Source organism: Megalopta genalis, chromosome 1 (assembly GCF_051020955.1).
Source record: "Megalopta genalis isolate 19385.01 chromosome 1, iyMegGena1_principal, whole genome shotgun sequence".
Taxonomy (NCBI): domain Eukaryota; kingdom Metazoa; phylum Arthropoda; class Insecta; order Hymenoptera; family Halictidae; genus Megalopta; species Megalopta genalis.
The window spans coordinates 42,265,070-42,284,562 of record NC_135013.1 but is presented as its reverse complement, the minus strand read 5'-3'; the positions used below and the strand labels follow the sequence as shown (position 1 = coordinate 42,284,562).

The window sequence follows — 19,493 nt, the reverse complement described above, 5'->3', positions numbered from 1 at the left end:
TAATACGAAGAAGGAATGTCCGTTTTATTGCTGTTATCATTTCATATTATTGCAAATTGTTAGAGAAATGTATCGTTAGGAAACGATACGAAAGCATTTGCTAACGAAAAAGAGCTGGTCAATCAGAATGCAATAATTTAAGACAAAATTTGAAAGCTTTAAATTTGAGAACATTTAAGACTATATTAATCTTCACAAATTTGTGTACGCATTACCGAATATGCATAGATTAAATAGACTAAATAACTGTTTACTACTTGATAAACATGGTACCACTGCGTACTATGTACACAACGATTTTCCTTCGTTTTGTAGACAAACCTGAAAAAATTTTGTGACGACTATGATAAAAAGAGCTTTTTATATTACTAAAACAATGGTTACATGTGTGTGTAGAATGTTTTAGCATCCATGGATCCTAGGGCTAAAAGTTCTGTATTTGACTAATTTGTAACATAAATGAAAACATTTCCGTAATAAAATTTATTATGTTTTGATGTTGTAATTCATTAACTAGAATATAGTACTAATTATGAAAATGATGTAAGTCATTTAGGCTTCAAAAAAATACATTATCGAGAATATCGAAACATATCGATTCACCGTATTATTATGTTTTCCTGCGCATACGTATCAATGGACTATTTCTTCTATTAAAAAATTTAATTAATTAATTAATTTTACTATTGCTATATATTAATTTTATTGGTAACCTTTTCCAGGTCACGGGTATATCTATTGCGACATCATTATCGTCGTCATCACCTATTAAATGACGCACATTTGCTTCGATTGTTCTGTAGTCGAAATTTAAAGCAGAGCTCTCGAATAACACTTGGCAAGGTGCCAACCTCTCCAATAACACTATACTTTTAGTAATCAGGTCCTACTAGCTTTCATTGAAATCCATATGTCTGAAGCAATGATTTTATGAAAAAGTTATGTTTTATCTAATAACCCAGAAACACGAGATTCGTTTCACCACAGAAAATCGATTTCTCTCTATGATTCAAGTATACTTCATAAGGATATTTATTGTATTAAATATACATACTTATTGTATCATATGTATTACAAATTAAATAATATATACTTAATTGTATACAATAACAATTGAATATAAAATTATATAGGTATACTATTGGTGTTCTGAAAAGAACGAATGACCGCAATCAGAATTTTGCGGAAGCCTTTCTCTGTATCCTTGCTGGTAACGGACAGTCACTGGATTAATCAAACGACCTTTCAGAACAGTTACTTTGTTAATATCCAATTGTACACCTGTCTTGCTGCTGTCTAACCAAGTCGCTTCGAATACTGGACCAGCATGTGAAGCGTTCTTTATTGTTGGGTTGCTGTGGGAAGGAAAACAAGAATTAATTTCATGTTTATTGGTTTCTATATTACATATTTCTCAAATCTTGACTTATTTAACATTATAACTCCTAACCGAGCCCCTAACTCGTCCGACGTATATTATTCTATAACAATGGTAAGATTGGATTTATTCAAGCTTTGTACGATTTCTTTTATAATATATGATGAAATGAAGAAGTTTATCTAAAAATTTCTGACAGAAACATTTTCGCAATATCAAGTACTGTTAAAACCGCAATGGAGAAGTCATTTTGACTGGTTCAGTAGTTCTAATGTTGTTCAAAAACAAAATATATTTCAAGAAAATAGTTAAAATAATTAAATAAGTAATCGAACGCTCTAGGTGTTAATCGTATCGTTTTGTCTTACTCGTATTTAGCGAAATTCGCCCAAGCGTTGACCATCTTCTTTCGGAACACGTTGAAAGGATCCTGCGGGTTCGTCGAAGCGTTCAGTGCTTGTACGTTGAATATATAACCAATATCGTCCAAATGGGAAGTTCCTGTAATTAGTAAGGTCACTCAAAGCATTCCCAATTTCGGAGAAAATTTATTCGTGAATTAATTTGATTCACTCCTATTATCTTATACGGGATGGGACATTTAACTGTGTCACCTTTTATTAGTAATCTGATCGTTGTACCGAGACAATTTCAGTGGAAGTTGTTTGGTATCACGAGTAGCATAAAATGTGACGAGATACGGTCACCTTGAATTTTTGTGTCATGATGTTTGACCTTGTTGTTCGAAAGACTACTAAACGGTGAGTAAAAATACGATGAAAACCACGTCTTAATTTTAAACGAATTTTTCTGTTTATCGTAACGTTTGTCCCTTCAAATAAGAAAATGATTTACCTTGACATTTCTCACATTGTCAACAACGAGTAAAATATTCGAAGCGATCAAGTTATTTTGTTTACCCTGTACGTTATAATAATTGAATCAAACGAAATTATTAAATTAAGAACTGTATCTCTACTGTTCTTTTCGAGCTAGATAAATTGATGGAGCATTACAGGCGTCGAATGACTTGTGCAAATGAAGAAAAAGAGGAGTTCTTTTCGTACCATTTATTGTTGAGCCGACCAACGAATGCACACTGTATTTCGATTGGTACGAGAGCCGATAAAAATAGACAGGATGTTCATCATTCGATTTCGTTATGAACCTTTGGGTTAGATCGATTGGCGCAATAAATAGCGCGTTAGTTACAAGATCTATAACATCTTCAAGTAGGAAGTCGGGCAAGAAATTGAACAACAATCCTCCTGCAGTTCCAAGAATCTGGTCGACGTTTCCACTAAACTGGGTTACCAGTTCGAACATACGCTTCGGTACTTGTGTGTAGCTCGGGTTTCCGACAAAATCTGTAAAACGATAAAATTGCATGATCATACACTTAAGAAATATTTAATGGAAATATAGTTTAATTTCTAATTGAGATTTATATTATTTCATGTCATTTATGTTTCACAGTTCTGTTAATAGTACTTACTTAAGAAAGAAACTTTTTACTGATTTTTATGTCCTTGAATTATGTTATCAAAATTATCATCCTCGCAACTGTTCCCTATACATGTTGCGAGAAATTGTCTATAAAAGATGTTTAGATAAACTTCTTTTATAGAAAACAATAGAAAAACACTGTGTTCAAATAAGTGAAGAGTCCCTTTCTTCAGTACAATTACCTATTTAATTATTATTTTGTGGAGAAATGGAAAAGAAACAAATCTCCGAAATTCATTTTGCATCTTATAACAATTGTCATCACACGCATTATTGCGAAAGAGATAGGCAAAGATTTTCATGTAAAATAAAAATTTTAAAGAACAGTTAATTAAAAAGAACAGTTTTCTATCGAAGTATTCATTTTACTTTCAATAATTTTCATTATTAAGATACAACGTGGCTATATTCTTATATTCTTCTGAAGTTATCGCTATATTTTATTTCACGTACTCATTTTCCTTGTAAGCGCATAAAATCCACAGTCTAGTAATAACAGTATCAAAAATATTTGATAAAATATTCTGGTCACTGAATTCTGTGATAGTTAATTGAGAGTCGCTGCATTTCGTACTTACAGTCTAAGAAAAATAGAAACTCGTCGTGGTTATAACCCAATAATGTAGGAACCGCAGTGAACTTTCCAGATTCGTAAATCTCTATAGGGCATTCCGTCAAAAATGCGTCCCCCTTGGTGATTTTGACGTTTTCTATCGTTGGTCTGAACGGCAATACATCCTTCAAAAATTAAATCGTACCGTACTTTCACTTTCCATAATTTTTCATATTTTGTATTCAATTTTTAACACTAAACCCACCATGCTAGTCAAAATTACTGGTTTAATATTTTTCATTTAGATATTGTTGAGACTACAAAAATACTTCTATATGAAATAATTGCAATGTTCATAATTATTGCAAATATCACAATAGAAATGAGAAAAAGTTTAAACAAATACAACGTTGTCATTCTTATGAAGCAACATATAGTATTCACGCGACGAGAAGGTACCTTTGTATGAAGGCTCCCGTCTCTTATTAGTTGCTCCACCGCCGAGACTATCGGTCGCTATTGGCTGAAAACGATGATGAAGATCAACGACGGTCGCTAGCGACTGATAGCTGCAGCAGAGGGGAATGTAAACACAGAGGTATCTTCTCTAGAAATTAAAGTGGACCCGATCGTTATTCTTAACACTAAGGAAAAAGTTTTTTCGCTAAGGAAAAAGTTGCTTCAAATGACCTCAGGGTACCCCCATTTTCGGATTGCGAGACATTATTGGGACACCCTGTACGTTAGTCAGTTGTTGATTTGGTAGGTTTAGTGTTAAAAATAACTATCGGGCCTACTTTGACCTAGGCTGTCAGAAGCTTATTCAAGCTTATTCACTTTTGGGGTTTAATAGTTTTAGTATTAAATGTTAGGAACCCCCTATCTATTCTGTCATTCTTTATCTCCATAAATTCTGTTTTTCTTTCTAGTTTCTTTCTCTCCTTTATAGCCTCTATATGGAAAAATTAAGCCATTTGATTAATTGTACTTTTCGACAGAAAAGATTTGTATCCATTTGTTATTTGCAATTTTTTTGGTCTAAGTTCTATTATTGACTCAGTGTAAGTTCTATGAATGAAGCACGTATGTGTGAGAGTGAACATTATGCAACAATGTTATCTTGAAATATAGCTAGACAAGTAAACAATTAAATGTCATTACTAAGTCAACTTTGTTAGCTTTCTCAATCGTGCGTCTTGCAGGAGCAGAACGGAGGAAGTGCAGTAATTCTTTTGTTGAGTTCCCTTTGTAGCCAAGCAGTTTGCCGAGAGTTTGAGCATTCTTGAGTGCTTTGGCAGGTGTGTGATATCCCCACTGACACAAAGCTGTACCACTCTGCAGGATTACTTTCTTAAAGAGTCCTAATAAGAAATAAATAACTGGACTATGATTTCTGTTGCATTTACGACAAAAATGAATAGATTAAATACAAAACAATATGAAAAAACATTTAATGAATTGTAAGATATTCTATTCTATTCTAACTAGTTTTCGAACGGCGTATTTTTTTTTTTTTTTGATAAAGACATAACTGAGTATGGTTAAGATCATTTATAATTTTATGTATCTGTTTGTTCAACATATTTTTTAAAGTACTCTTTTTGAACACTAGTCAAATCTTAGTATTTATATCCTGGGTCCAAAAAACGAAGTTAATATGTATCCAGTTCCTGTATCTTGCAAATTAGTATGGACAACTAACTAAATTATATCGTGATCGGTCTAATTTTAATAAAAAAAAACGAGACGATCACGATGGTGAAAGTTTTATCGATAAATGGTAAAAAATAAATTTAGTCCCACCTCTTCTCAATCGCTATCTTTTCCTATGTTCGAGCCTCTGCAAAAAATACAATACAGAAATTTCTCCTTAATTCGCGCTCAGATTACGCACAAAAATAGACAATTTGGGAAGAGGAGATACGATAATAGTTACCGATTGTCAACAACTATAAAAACGAGACACAAGGCTCGAATCTCCTCTTTTTAAATTGTCCACTTTGTGCGCAATTTGAGTGCTAATTAGGGCGAAATTATTGTGTCTCCTCTGAACTTCCAGCGCCCCCAAGTTTTAGCTTAACTAACTCTTAGTTACTAAGAGAATACTGCATTTCAGTACAACGAACCTTGTGATTTCTTCGACAACATGTGGTATGATATAGAAACCGCACCAGCGCTTTGGCCAAAGATAGTTACTTCATTAGGATTACCGCCAAATGCAGCGATATTGTCCTGCACCCATTGCAGAGCCAGGACCTGATCTTTCAGGGCTGCATTGCCTGTAGCTTCAGGATGATTCAATGCCAAAAATCCTAAGAATAAACGCTACTGTTATACAATCTTCTTTGTAATACTACATCGATGTTTCATATATCAGGTTTTTAGCTTCATAAATTTAGCTTAAAAAAAGAAGTGAAATGTTCAAACGTTCAGAATTTTTTTTTTTGGATTCGATCGTAAGAGTCGTACTAATGATTCTTTTGTAGAATGATTCTGGAGACTCTTCCAAATGTAACGGTACATGTTTTTATGATATTGAGGCATGTTCGAATAATGTTTAAACAATGTTCAAGGGAAGCGAGACGTCTTTAGTGCGCCAATTTTCGTCGACATTCTACCACTTGTACTAAAAATTATCACGGGAAAAGCTGACATATTCTTCACGTTCTATATGTCTCGTGCCACTCATTCTCAATATTACCGATCGCTTTGCATTTATCGTAGTGTGACGCTGTTTATAATAAGTACAATAATTACTGCGGTGATCACAAAATGTCTGTTGACGTTGAAGCTCACTGGCGATATTTTATCTCTTGCATTACTATTTTATTTTGTTAATCGTTAACGAAATTTGTGCACTAACTTCCCTCGATGATGTCCGAAAGGAAATTTGCTGAATTTGATTTTGAAACTAGACTTTGTTGAATCTATAATTAATTTATTAAACGTAAAGAATTGTCTAAAGAATTGTCATATCTATTATAGAATATTCATATATTGGATATATAGGATATATATGTTGGACAGCTATTAACGCCCTTTTTATGGATGAGGTAATGAAACACCTTTTTACGTTCTAATGTTACGCTATCTGTACCAAAGGAGACAAAAGATACCTTTTACAATCTTAATGTAACACTATCTTTACCAAAGGGATCGAAAGAAATTTTGACAATCGTAATTTATCACCACTTTGCCAACAATTAATCGAGTTTTCATTGCATTTGCAGTGTCAAAAAAATCCCAGAAAACATAGCAACCTACCTAGTGCACCGAGACGGTAATTAAAGCTGACCATGACAACGTCCTCCTCGAGGAAGAAATCGGGACCGTAGAAGGATGGATTGCTGGTTCCACTGAAGAATGCTCCACCATATATCCACACCATGACTGGTCTCAATTTCGTTCCATTTCCAAACTGCGTATTAGATAGATGGAACGAAAATTTTACTCGTCCTTTCGGTCACTCAAGGAAACTTTACAAAATTCTAAGTTACAATTAGATTGCAGATCTTTATGCAGAATACAAATTTTCTTCATAGATTGCAACAAACAAGAACAAGATAAAAACGTTATTTGTTTACTGATTTAGTGAGCCATTAATAAAATACATAATCTTACATTTGTTTAATCTCCCTATTATTATTTCAAATTTTACCAACCTATTTATGCCATAAATGCGTGAAATCTACAGTCTAGTTACAATAGTGCAGTTATAACAGTTTAGTTAGAATCAGGAACAATGTCTGAAGACTGAAGTTAAGCCAAAAGTTTATTTATCATATCAATGATATTTTGATATTTAAATTTAGTACTGCGAGCGACATTTTTTATGAAACCTCACATTTTCATGAAGCATTCATGTTTTAGTCAACAGCACGAAAACTGACAGTCTAGTTATAACGTTTTATATATTTCTTCTTCTTCGTTTGGAATGTCCAAAAAATTGTAGTATACTAATATATTGGGTCGCACATTTTAAAAGTGACAAATGCAGATCGATAACCCTTATTCGATTTTCTGTACTCTATACAATAGAGACGAACTTCTCAATGATTAATCGAAGTTAAATTAAAAGTAACATAATTATTTACGTTATATTTTATGGAATAGTAGTCTTCCCGAACTAGAAAAAATGTCACGAATAAAGAAAGGAACAATATTCACCTGACGAGTGTAAACGTTAAGGTACAAACAATCCTCGTGACCCAGGTAATCTTTCAAGAAAAAATCTGTTTGTGGGCACATATTGGCCACTCTTATAGCGTTAAGAACATTTGTCCATGGTTTTTTTGGAACTGGAGGCTGTAAATGCACAAAACTGTTTACAATGCGATTATCTTTCATTACTTATTTTATTTATTCGTTTCTAAATGCTTCCAAGTATAATAAGAATTTATTGAAATAAGAATCTAAAAGTAATAATCCCTACAATAAGTGTGAAGATACCTATGTACAATGAAAATTATTGTACAGTTCTCACGCAATTAGAAGATACCTCTGTGCTTACATTCCCCCTCCTACTAGTTGCGACAGTGGGGCAGCTAGTAAGAGGGGGAATGTACACACAAAGGCGTATTCATATAGAATAATAATTTTGAGCCCCCCTGTATATTTCTACGATTTGAACAACATATTACAACAATTTTAAAGCTTATATACTTATTTTTATGAAGTAAATTTCATAATTATTCTAAGAAAAGTTAAAAAATTAATCCAGGAAAAGTGATTAAATCCAAAAAGCAATTTTAAATGAAAATTTTAAGAGATTCCTTTTGACTTTTTTTGTAAAATAATCTTGACATAATCTTGACAAAACCGGTGCGTAGTGCGTACAGTAAATTCTCCCTAATTGGTTTTCAGCTTGGAAACAAAAATGGACAATTTGGGAAGAGGATTATTCGAGTCTTGCGGCTCGTTTTTATAGTTGTTAACAATCAGTAACTATAATCATATCTGTTCTTTCCAAATTGTCCATTTTTATGTTCAAGCTGAGGGTCGATTAGGTGGAATTTACTGTAGTGCTAGACTAAAATGTTCAAAGCTGTTTTTCAACCCCGTTAGTATAAATAGTGTTAAATTAATTAAATCTTCTCGAGACAAGCGAACAAGGTTGGTCTGTAGACAGTATTACCTTGAATCTATGTAATCCAAGAGGTGGCTCTGCGTACGGGATCCCTACGAAGCCCGTGTACGGTATCGAGTGCCATACCGTTGTTTTCTGAACACCTCGAACGGGCCCACTTTTCGTTTGCACTATGCTAGACAACCTACCATGGCCATAGGTCGCATCGGCAGTGTAAACGTCAATACCGTATTTAGATGAATGCGATGTTGCCCCTGTTTCCCCTGACGACAGCAGTCCCAGAAAAGTCAATAGTAGTCCCAGCATCACAAAATCTGCAGAATTGCAACGCTTATGCCATAATTACGACGTTCAGCACATTATTCGGGACATCGTTGTTTTATATTCAGGCAGCGATACACCACAGATGTTTTGTGAAAACCTGCCAATTTGATCGATAGAGTTTGCAGAACGAAGTAGAAAATGCCAAGTGTATCTATGATTCATTACATTTATATTATGGCGTGATGACTGCGTTAGAAAGAGTTACGATGCAATGGAAGATAACCAGCGTATTTCATTATATTAAACATTGTAAATGTGCAATAGTTCTATCGCGCAGAGTAGGGCAACTTTGATGTTAAGGGTATGTGCGAATTTTACTGCGAAGTGTGTGCGTTTGTCACTTCGTTACGGTATATTTTATAAAGAAACCATTATACCTTTTGCAGTCAATCTGTCAAGGTTTATTTGTTCATATTTCAACGATATTTAAAAATCTTTGGTACAAAGGTAGTTAAAATTAGTGGCATTGCAGATTTTCGAACACAGTCGCTTTTAAAAAATGTCGTCTCACGGTGTCCATGATTCCGGTCATTCTGCTTGTCTGAAATAAAAAAATGCGAAAAAATTCCTTAATTAGTACAAATTTGGCTACAGCAGGTACTAGAACAAAACAGTAAAAATCGATAATTAAAAAAGTGGTGACACTTTGATATTCGATTATCGATGTTTGCATGGTTTGTTAAATTTCGGAGGCCTAGAAGATAGAATATATTAAAAATTGTCGGTTAGCTATAGTTGGGGCTATAGTCAGACATATATTAGGTTGGCAAGAAAGTAATTTTGGTTTGCACCAATAGATAACGTTATTTTTGCATTGTCATTCTTTTGTTTCAGCTTTGGTAGTTGACACGTTTAAGTTACTATAGAAACAAATTCCGTGTAGTTTTGTTTACAACTGATAGTTCGCTGTCAATTTTAACATGGAATACAAAAATGAACATTTTCGACACATTTTACTTTTTTATTTTCATAAAGGCAAAAAAGCGGCCCAGACTCACAAAGAGATATGTGAAGTTTATGGTTAACAGAGCGCACGTGTCAAAATTGGTTCAAAAAATTTTGTTCTGAAGATTTTTCACTTAAAGGTCGATTTTCTGAACTTGATCAAATCAAAATCATAATTGAATCGAATCGTCATAAAGTCGCAAAAAGGTTAAATGTAACACATACGACAATTAAATATCACATAAGATGTCTTGGACTTGTTAAAAAGCTCGATGTTTGGTTTCCGCATGAATTGAAAGAAATTCACTTAACACAACGAATTAGTATTTGCGATAGGCATTTTAAACGTAATGCAATCGACCCTTTTTTGAAACGAATTATCGCTGGTGATAAAAAATGGATTATTTACAATAACATTAATTGAAAAAAGTCATGGTCCAAGCGTGATAAACCAGCACAAACCATATCGAAAGCCGAATTGCATCAAAAAAAGATCATGCTGTCAATTTGATGGGACTATAAAGGTGTTGTGTATTTTGAGCTGCTTCCAAGCAACAAAACGATCAACTCAGATGTTTACTGCCAACAACTTATGAAATTGGAGGAAGCAATCAAAGTGAATTAGCCAGAATTGACAAATCGCAAAGGAATCGTGGTTGAAACCACGATAATGCGAGGCCTCACACATCTTTAGCAACACGTACAAAATTATTGGAGCTTGGTTGGGAAGTGATGTCGCATCCTCCATATAGCCCCATCCTTGCACTATCAGATTATCATTTATTTTGAAGTTTACAAAATTTTTTAAATGGTAAAAATTTCAATAATAACGATAGCCTCAAATCGCACTTGATTGAGTTTTTTTACTGATAAGGATCAAAAGTTTTATGAGCGTGGAATTATGAAGTTACCAGAAAGATGGCAAAAGGTCATCGAATAGAATGGAAAATATTTGGCTGATTAAAGTTCGTTTCTTGTATAGAAAAAATTGAGTTTTATTTTATATTGAAATACCGAAATTGCTTTTCTGCCAAACAATACTAAATATGTACTACAAAATTTTGAGTCTATTGGTCAATTAGATTTTGAGCTCGTCGTGTCTTTCAAACAACCTCAACTTCGTTAATTTTAGGAGTCCGCATGTAATGTTCCACGGTTATATTTTTTAAACTATATTCTTTAAGAATATGCAAAAGAAAAAAGATTGATTTTTTCAAGAGTTCACACTAGAATACCACTTTAAGTGAAACAATACTTGTATGTTGGTGCAATAATTACGACTTGTCTAGCGAGAATCACTTTAATAATTCGTTTGTTATTTTAGTATACAAATAACAAAATCGGTGAGTCGCGCGTACAGTAAATTCTCCCTAATTGACCCTCAGCTTGTACCCGAAAATGGACACCTTGGGAAGAAGAGATACGACTTGCGACTCATTTTTATAGTTACTGATTGTCAACAACTATTAAAACGAGCCGCAAAGCTCGAATAATGATACTTTCTCTTCCCAAATTGTCCATTTTTGTTTCCAAGCCGAGGGTCAATCAGAGAGAATTTACTTATTTGGATGATTTCAGTTTTTTTACCGAGCGTAAAAATATGAATAAATCACGAAACACGGAATTTACTACAGTAAATTCTCCTCAATTGTCCTTCAGTTTGTAGACAAAAATGGGTCATTTGAGAAGAAGAGATACAGTTATTCAAACTTCGTGACTCGTTGTTATAATTGCCGATTGTCAACAACTATAAAAACGAGGTGCAAGGCCAAAATAATCGTATCTCCTCTTCTCAAATTGTCCATTTTTGTTTCCAAGGTGAGGATTAGTTAGGGAGAATTTATTGTTCTTAACGAAAGGAAACAAGTCGCAAGACTATGTAATCGAAAGAAGACATCTGTCGACCTAACAGCTATTGTTATCAGATCAGAAACAGCTTGGAAGCAAGAGTGGTGTAGATTTTTAAAGAATGGTTTTCACACACACACACACATTCTGGCCCTAAAACGTGACACACTACGGAACACAGCCGAACAAATGGATCGTCACTACCATCGTTTGCGCACAAAGAATCGTTTGTGATCTTCAGCTAATATTAAAGCTGAATTTAATTTAAACACGGATAAACAATAGTAAATAATGATAATTAATGCTGGAACAGTTAGAAAATAGTTGCAACGTTTTCAATAAAGGACCTGAAGATAACGTAAGAGACCATTATTTGAGTATCAAAACTCGAAAAATGATGTATGCATCTGTTAAAGCTTATGAACACTGGTTCAAGTCAGAATTGGCAAAATATATTACTCTCGAACGAATGGAAGTTCAATCGTATTTCTTCTGATGAGATAGCAATACATGAGACGACGTTTTGAAGAAAATTTGCAACCACGGGCATTTTACTAATTTCTTTCTTCCTTGTTTTATGTTTTGATCTTTTGTGCTTAAGCACTTTTCATCCTTGTCACTCTCTTTTACGTATTTGTTAGCCGGCGACGTGGGCACGCAGCGAATCCTCCTACTCCGTTGAAGAAAAATGTTTACTTATTTCTTTATTTATAGAGTTTATTTTAATGTGGACACATTAATTATGAAGTCGTTAAGGATTACATGTTCTACAGAATTTATGTGATTGATCTACAATTTCATTAATATAACGTAAGCTTTGCGTTGAAGGTATAAGTTGTCCAGGAACCCCCAAAATGCTGTATGCCCTTGAAAGGAGTGATTCTTGAGGTGATTTGAAGTAATTCTGAAATGAAATGAAAACGTTATGTTCAAAGTGATCGAATATTAAGTTTAAGTTAAACAGTTCTTAAGTTCAATGTATAAAAACAACATATGCTTAGTTATAAAAGCTCAATGTAGATTATGGGTTCCGTACCCGCATGGCAAAGGAAATAAAAATGAGAGTTACCACGACGTTAAAGAAATACAATATATAGGGTAGGCCGGAATTTGTAGTACAACCGAGCAGAGGGTGATTCTGTATGAAAAAATCAAAAGCATAATATTCTTTATCCGGTGCTTCGTTTTCAAGAAAATCGACTTAAAGTTTGTTCATCTGTGTAAAAGATTTAGATGTCGTTTATTCTCCTACCGCAGTTGCCTTCGTCCGAGATAATATTTGCAAATATTTGTTATTGCGAACTATATATACAGTGAACGGAGTGTTTCCATCATTGTCAATTCGCTTTCCTTAATTAATCTCAAAATGGTACCGAACATAAATTCGTTGTTGGTTGGAAATAATGTGTAGCGGCACACGATTGTTGACCGTGTAATTAACCATTTGCACTGTCCGTTTATAGATGTCTTGATGTTTCCTTAGCCCGGAAATGACTTTATTCTTTCACTACTTTCACGTGCTGAGCAGACTTCACTTATGAAAATATTATCAGCCATCGTCGTATCGTCGAACCACTAATAACCACCATTTTTCATTTTTCTCAACAGTTTTTATTTCAATAATATAAGAAGATCTCTGATCCATACAGTGTCGCTTTTCGAAATAGATTCTTTTGACTCAGCGTTTCACTTTTCCTTACATACTACCTTAACCTAACATAAAAGTGCGAGGATTATTCTTTGTTCCTGAGTCAGTGAGCGGATGACCTCACGGGGTATAGGTCGCTCTTTGCCCTGTCGAATCATCTATTTTTCTGTATTCCTGGGACAGAGGCACTATGAAATAATAAATTTTGGTCAGTCTGCTATTTTTCTGACTCAGGAGACTAGAGGATAATGTCGGAGGAAAAGGTCCACACTGGGAATTTATACAGATACAGTAATTTTTCTTTAATTCGCGCTCAGATTGCGCACAATAATGGACAATTTGGGAAGAGGAGAAACGATTATTCGAGGTTTGCGGCTTATTTTTATAGTTAGCGATTGTCAACAATTAAAAAAACGGGACGCAAGGCTCGAATAATCGTATCTTCTTGTCCTAAATTGTCCATTTTTGTGTGCAATCTAAGCGCGAATTGTACTGTAAAAATTAGCAGATAACCCTCTATCAGAGATCATAATTCCGAGAGACAGGCAGCGATTTTGCAGTGTATTTTCTATTGTAAGTGAATTCATTGTCCAGTTCTTGGTACTTTTATTCGGATGTTAGTCCTTTCAAATTATGAGAAATCAACAAAAAACACGGTGGTTTTATTATTGCAGCATATCTTTGTAACGTTCTGGACATGTATTTGAAAATGTTTAATTAATGTTGAAAGGCAGCAAGGTGCATTTGTTGCACCAAATTTCTGGAACTTCTTCGAATTTTTTATTTTTATTTTTAATAATCTTATTTATTTCCATTTATTCTCAAAGAGCGCATGTCCTCGGAAAATAAACTGAATCATTTCAAATAGGGATAAAAAAGAAGCATTTCAGCAATGAACAAATTTATTTGGTTTCTTTGCATAATACACAATAATCTATAATTAGTCGGTCACAAAATTATTTTCTTCTTAAACAGAAATGCTTTGAGAGTTAACTCACATCGTCTTTTGTATCCTCTAGTGCCTGTCAACAAACAATAATAATACGAAATAAAATAATATTTAATAGAATTCACGCTTTAATCTTATCTTCCCTAACATTTTATATTAATTTTAAGACAGCAAAGGATTGCATAGAATAATTCGGTTAATTCTATAAAATTATTCATTATATTTTTTTCATGTATAAATTCTTGTAGATTGTTAGATTATCCGAGAAGTTTTATATCAACTATTAGAGTGGTTCATATTCCTGGCTCCGTTACATTTCTACAAATATTGAAAATAATCTGTTGATTCCCATTTAAAAGAGCTTTTAAGTTCGTACATATTGTCTCAAAAATGTCTCGAAATCCGGAAATGGGGGGTTCCTGAGGTCATTTGAAGTAACTTCTTCTTTAATGAAAATGTAATCCGCGGCTTTGTTTACGACTTATTAATGCAAAACAATGACCAATGAGAGGCGAGATCAGCTTACGCGAAATGGCCGAACCAATGAGCGAAACTGGACTTCATGCGCTCGTTGACTGGGCCGTCACGTGCCAGCCGAGCTCGCTTCTCGTTGATCACTGTTTATTGCCAATAACTCGTAAACAATGCCGCGGATTGTATTTTCGCTACGGAAAAAGTTACTTTGAATGTCCTAATCCTAGGATCCTAATATCCTTAATTTCCAGATTGCGAGACATTTTTGGAACACTCTGTATAACCCTACTATGCAAACTGATATTCATTCGAATCCATTCTAAGGAATGGGAGTTAGAAGAAAATGTACATTCATCTATCAATAATTTTAGTGTGTTGAGAACAATGTAATGAAAATAATAAATCCTTTTAAACTCTTCACACTTTCCTTTCCATCTATACTCTTTTCCAAAAACATTTTCCATAACATTAGCAATCTATTTAAAGCAATCCAATGCAAGTATTCCAAAAGCACCTAGAAAAGATTTATCATACTTATATCAAGCAGGTTCTACGTAAACGGCGAGAGTAGAAATCTGAGCCATCGTTGAACCATGCCGAAGACACTTTGCAATACTGGTTTAAGGAGATCGTCATTTGCCGTCTGGACTGAATCCATAACAAGATCTCGCTCCTGCCTCATAAAAGATTCAAGATCCCTCTTTCCGAAATGAGGAACTACAAGACCAACGAGATCCTCTGCTCTGTTCACGCCTTCACTGACCAATCCGCCGCCTATGGGGAACAGTGAGGCGATGTCTCTTTTTCCAACCTTGGGAACGAATTGACCTATGAAGTCTTCGATTAGGTTCACCCAGTGGCTAATGATATCGCCGCCCACTGGGAACAGTTTGCCAACGTCTCTCTTTCCAAACTTGGGAATGTATTGACCTATGAGATCTTCGATAAGGTTCACCCAGTGGCTAATGATATCGCCGCCTACGGGGAACAGCTTGCCAACGTCTCTCTTTTCAAGCTTGGAAATTACTTCTTCCACGAATTGTTCCGTTGTAAGATCTCTCTTTCTGAAGTGAGGATTGAAGTCCTCTGGAAGCTCTGGAAACAAATTCTGAGCGTCTGAATGTGAAACATTTCCGTTGAGCTCCTCGTCTGGCTATAAACCGAATCGGACTCCTCAGGAGACCGTTCATATTCTGTAGAGCAGTGATAATGTTTGAATTTAGTTTATCTATACCGTTTGCAGCCGGTCGTAGCACCGCACAGTCCACGGACAATACGAATACGGAGACGGCCACGTACAGCAGGAACTTCATCTTCGCTTTGTTGATGGGCGAAACTGAAAGTGTTGAAATCAGCTAGCCGGTCAGCTTATATAGTGCAGGCTGAGTGTATATTGCATAGATGCCAGCTGCAGGATCAATGTTTCACACGTTATTTATTGTGTTTTGGCAATTGGTGGCTATTAATTGCTGTTGCAACGAATGTGTTTGCTTTGAGGCACGTGGGTGTTAAATGTATTGTATTGCGCCGCTGATCGCCTGTTCTGAGACAACTTTTGTTCAAGGTTAATGTCGCTGGAGTTGTCGAGTTTTTGTTTCGCATGTTGCGAAAGTGGTATTTTAAATAATTCAATGTCTATGTTATAATGATTATTCACGAGTCGTTATTTAACCCCCTGAATGATATTATCAAAAGCATCTATTATGGAACGCTTTTCAGCAGGTTTAAGATTATCATCGCTTTTATTACAACATAAAAGTGTTATTGTTGAATATTTATATTACTGCACTATAGATTTTTTTTTCTAGATAACGTAATGAACTTTGAAATATTGATATTTAATATGAATAAAAAATAGTACAGTGCGAGCATGTACCTATTATGGTACACCGTTTTCGCACCATGTCCCCGTGTTTCATAAATCGAGATAATGAAAAAATCGATGTACAGGTGAACCTCCTACAATGCGGTTGGAAAATTACGAAAATTTTTCTACAACGCGGTTTAGGAAATGTGGAAATTTTCCTACAATGTCAAAATTCTATAAGATGCATATGCAGTAGTTCATGAAAGTATTCGAACACCTTTTAAAAAGCAATAACTTCTTTATAACTGAACTAAATGACAATTTTGTTTTTTAGATGATAATGGGACTAATCCACGAGTCAATAACTGAAATGCTTTTTCTTATATGCATGCTAAAAATTTTATCGAAATTGATCGATGTTGTTATAAGTTATAAATAATTAAAGATCGCTAAAATCCTAGTTTTGTTCCTATTTTTGACACTTTTGACCAAAAATTATAAGAAATCTGCAGTTTTTGAAATCTTTCAACGCCTGTACCTTGACTCTGAGTTAACCGATTTCGATAAAATTTTCAGCATACACATGAGTTACCGAGATCGAAAGGCAGTTTCTAAATGCTTATTATAAGCTCAGATAAAACAGTTATACAACGAGACTTTTTTACTTTTTTTGTCATTCCAAGTAAGAACTAAATTAAGAAAATGCTTTTCAGTTATTGTCTCGTGGATTAGTCCCTCTATCATCTAAAAAAAATTCAAGTCATTTAGTGCAGTTTGAAAAAAGTTATTGCGTTTTAAAAGGTGTTCGAATACTTCCTTGAGCTACTGTACGTGTTCACAAATTTGTATTTATAGTTCCTTTTCGTTTATACCGTATGTTCATTGTCAAATAGATTTGGTGGCAATAATAACCGAAACATTACCGATTGAAAAGACTTCTAAAGATCTGTTCAGTGTAGAAATCAAAAACTTCACTCTGAAAAGCATAAAAAAATGTTTGGACATGGCGAAACAGTTGAAATAATACTTTATAATGAACGATCCTCTGTCGAAGAGAGCGGATGTAATTAAAAGAAATCTACAAAATTGCTTATCTGCCTATCAAGAAGTTTACACAGATTTGCAAAGCAAGATCGAACAATCTCTTATGACAGATTTTTAAAACCTAAAACCACCGGAAATCCAGTCGAATTTGTCTATGAATTAAGCTCAGATTTAAAAATAAGACCCGTCAAACGTTCTTGACCAGTTATATTATAATAAGTGACAATGATGAATAAATTTGTTAGCATAACATTATATTTCTTTTTGATTTTTAATTTTAATTTTGGTTATGAAACTTGAAATCGTGATCTTTTTAGTTTTTATATGATGTTGAATTTTATTTAAGTTTGTTATGAAATATTTTTATGTGCATATATAGTTATATAATATAGATATAGTTATATAATATAGAAAAGAGGAACATAATAAGGAACAGTATCTTCTTGTTTATAGTGTGGTTTTGGTTTCATTTATCATTCGTGTTATTATGAAACGTGGCTCTTACTAGTCTCATGCGCAGTTTTAATGCTGTCTTACTATTGTTTTAATATTGCCTTAAGGCAATTAATATTACATTAATGTTGCCATATTATTGGTGTCTAGTCTGGATTAAGTCTGGGTTAGATCTGGGTTAGGTCTGGGTTTAGCCTGAATTATATCTGGTAAGAGTTTCTTTGTGGACCTGGAATTATGGAATGAAGGTAAAACGTAAACATTTCATTTTATTTCAGTAAAATTACTCAAAACTAAAAAGCGTTTCTGTTGAAACGAAGCCGTTTTTCAGAATATTTTCGAAGCTATTCATTTGTTAAAATAAAAATTTTGACGCATTATACCTTACACGATTATTTGCAAGGTAGGAAACGATATTTCAGAAATGCTATTTCGTTAATTGTTCTTAAAGTATCAAAGCAAAGTCTTTTCAGACAATTAAAAATCTGAATTAGCAGGATACGTTTATCTTAATTTTGAAAGTATGGGGAAAAAAACGTTCATTTTATTTAAAAAAATTTATTATTTTCACTATTCACGTTGAAATTATTCTGTTTAATATTTCAGGTGACATAGCTCGAACAGACGTAGTTTCTTGTTACAGGCAATGTAGAACAACGCTAATTGTAAGTAATTATCACAGATAAAAGATTGTAAAATTTATCTATTTCTTTTAGAATAGAATAACAAAGTTAAGTACCTTCACGTCTGTTCGTAGAAGAACTATATTTCTAAAACACAAGAGTTTTCATAGCAATAATTCTTTAATATAAATGAGCGACACAATCTTAGTATGAAAACAGTTTGTCATGGTCCATTAATTTGCTCTTTATACCATAGCAGATGCATATTTTGCAGAATCGTTTACATTGCTTATAATACACCAGTTGCGAAATACATGTAAAGTATTGCATTATAGAAAAACAGAGTATCATTCTCGTTCAGGCGGCATTGGCGATGCAAAAATAGAAAATGTACTTTCGAAAATCTTTTTCACACACTTTTGTTCACAATTCCAGTTTTTGATAAAAGACGAACACAGCAATTATAGCGTTTCCAGCTGCCTCTTAGATCTCCTTGTGGAAACTGAAAAATTAATAGTAACTTTGAGTTGAATTTAAAGGAAAATTATCGTTTTTATCAAATGTAGCAATCAAGTGACTGAACCATGAGTATCCGAATTAAGAGACAAACTTCTATGGATAAATGGTTCTTCGGATAATCGGTCCGACAGAACAAATGCTTTCCAAATATGGAGACTTAGTACGCAGAAATGCATATCCAACAAAAGAAATATCGCGCGAAGAATGAATTAAATATCAAAAATTCTGTCAAGTTGCCGATTCTTCCTACAATACACATTTATGGATGACTTATATGAAGATAATGCTTAAATAAAATTTTGCAAAAATCTTAACTGGTTAGAATCACAACCGTAA

General features: G+C 33.9%; 2 protein-coding genes across 2 annotated transcripts; both read right to left on the bottom strand.

The window, feature by feature from the left end:
* Positions 1-1,008: 1,008 nt before the first annotated feature.
* Positions 1,009-10,550, bottom strand: LOC143260561 (cholinesterase-like). Its single transcript, XM_076526581.1, has 10 exons — positions 10,497-10,550; positions 8,572-8,853; positions 7,596-7,742; positions 6,702-6,855; positions 5,564-5,749; positions 4,599-4,798; positions 3,463-3,622; positions 2,446-2,745; positions 1,747-1,879; positions 1,009-1,355 (listed from the first exon to the last, which is right to left on the bottom strand). Exons 1-10 carry the CDS (start codon positions 10,548-10,550, stop codon positions 1,139-1,141), a joined length of 1,833 nt encoding a protein of 610 aa, XP_076382696.1. The 3' UTR covers positions 1,009-1,138.
* A 3,622-nt stretch (positions 10,551-14,172) lies between these two features.
* LOC117222034 (uncharacterized) lies at positions 14,173-16,034 on the bottom strand. Its single transcript, XM_033473526.2, has 3 exons — positions 15,946-16,034; positions 15,246-15,806; positions 14,173-14,310 (listed from the first exon to the last, which is right to left on the bottom strand). Exons 1-2 carry the CDS (start codon positions 16,022-16,024, stop codon positions 15,262-15,264), a joined length of 624 nt encoding a protein of 207 aa, XP_033329417.2. The 5' UTR covers positions 16,025-16,034; the 3' UTR covers positions 14,173-14,310; positions 15,246-15,261.
* Positions 16,035-19,493: the final 3,459 nt, after the last annotated feature.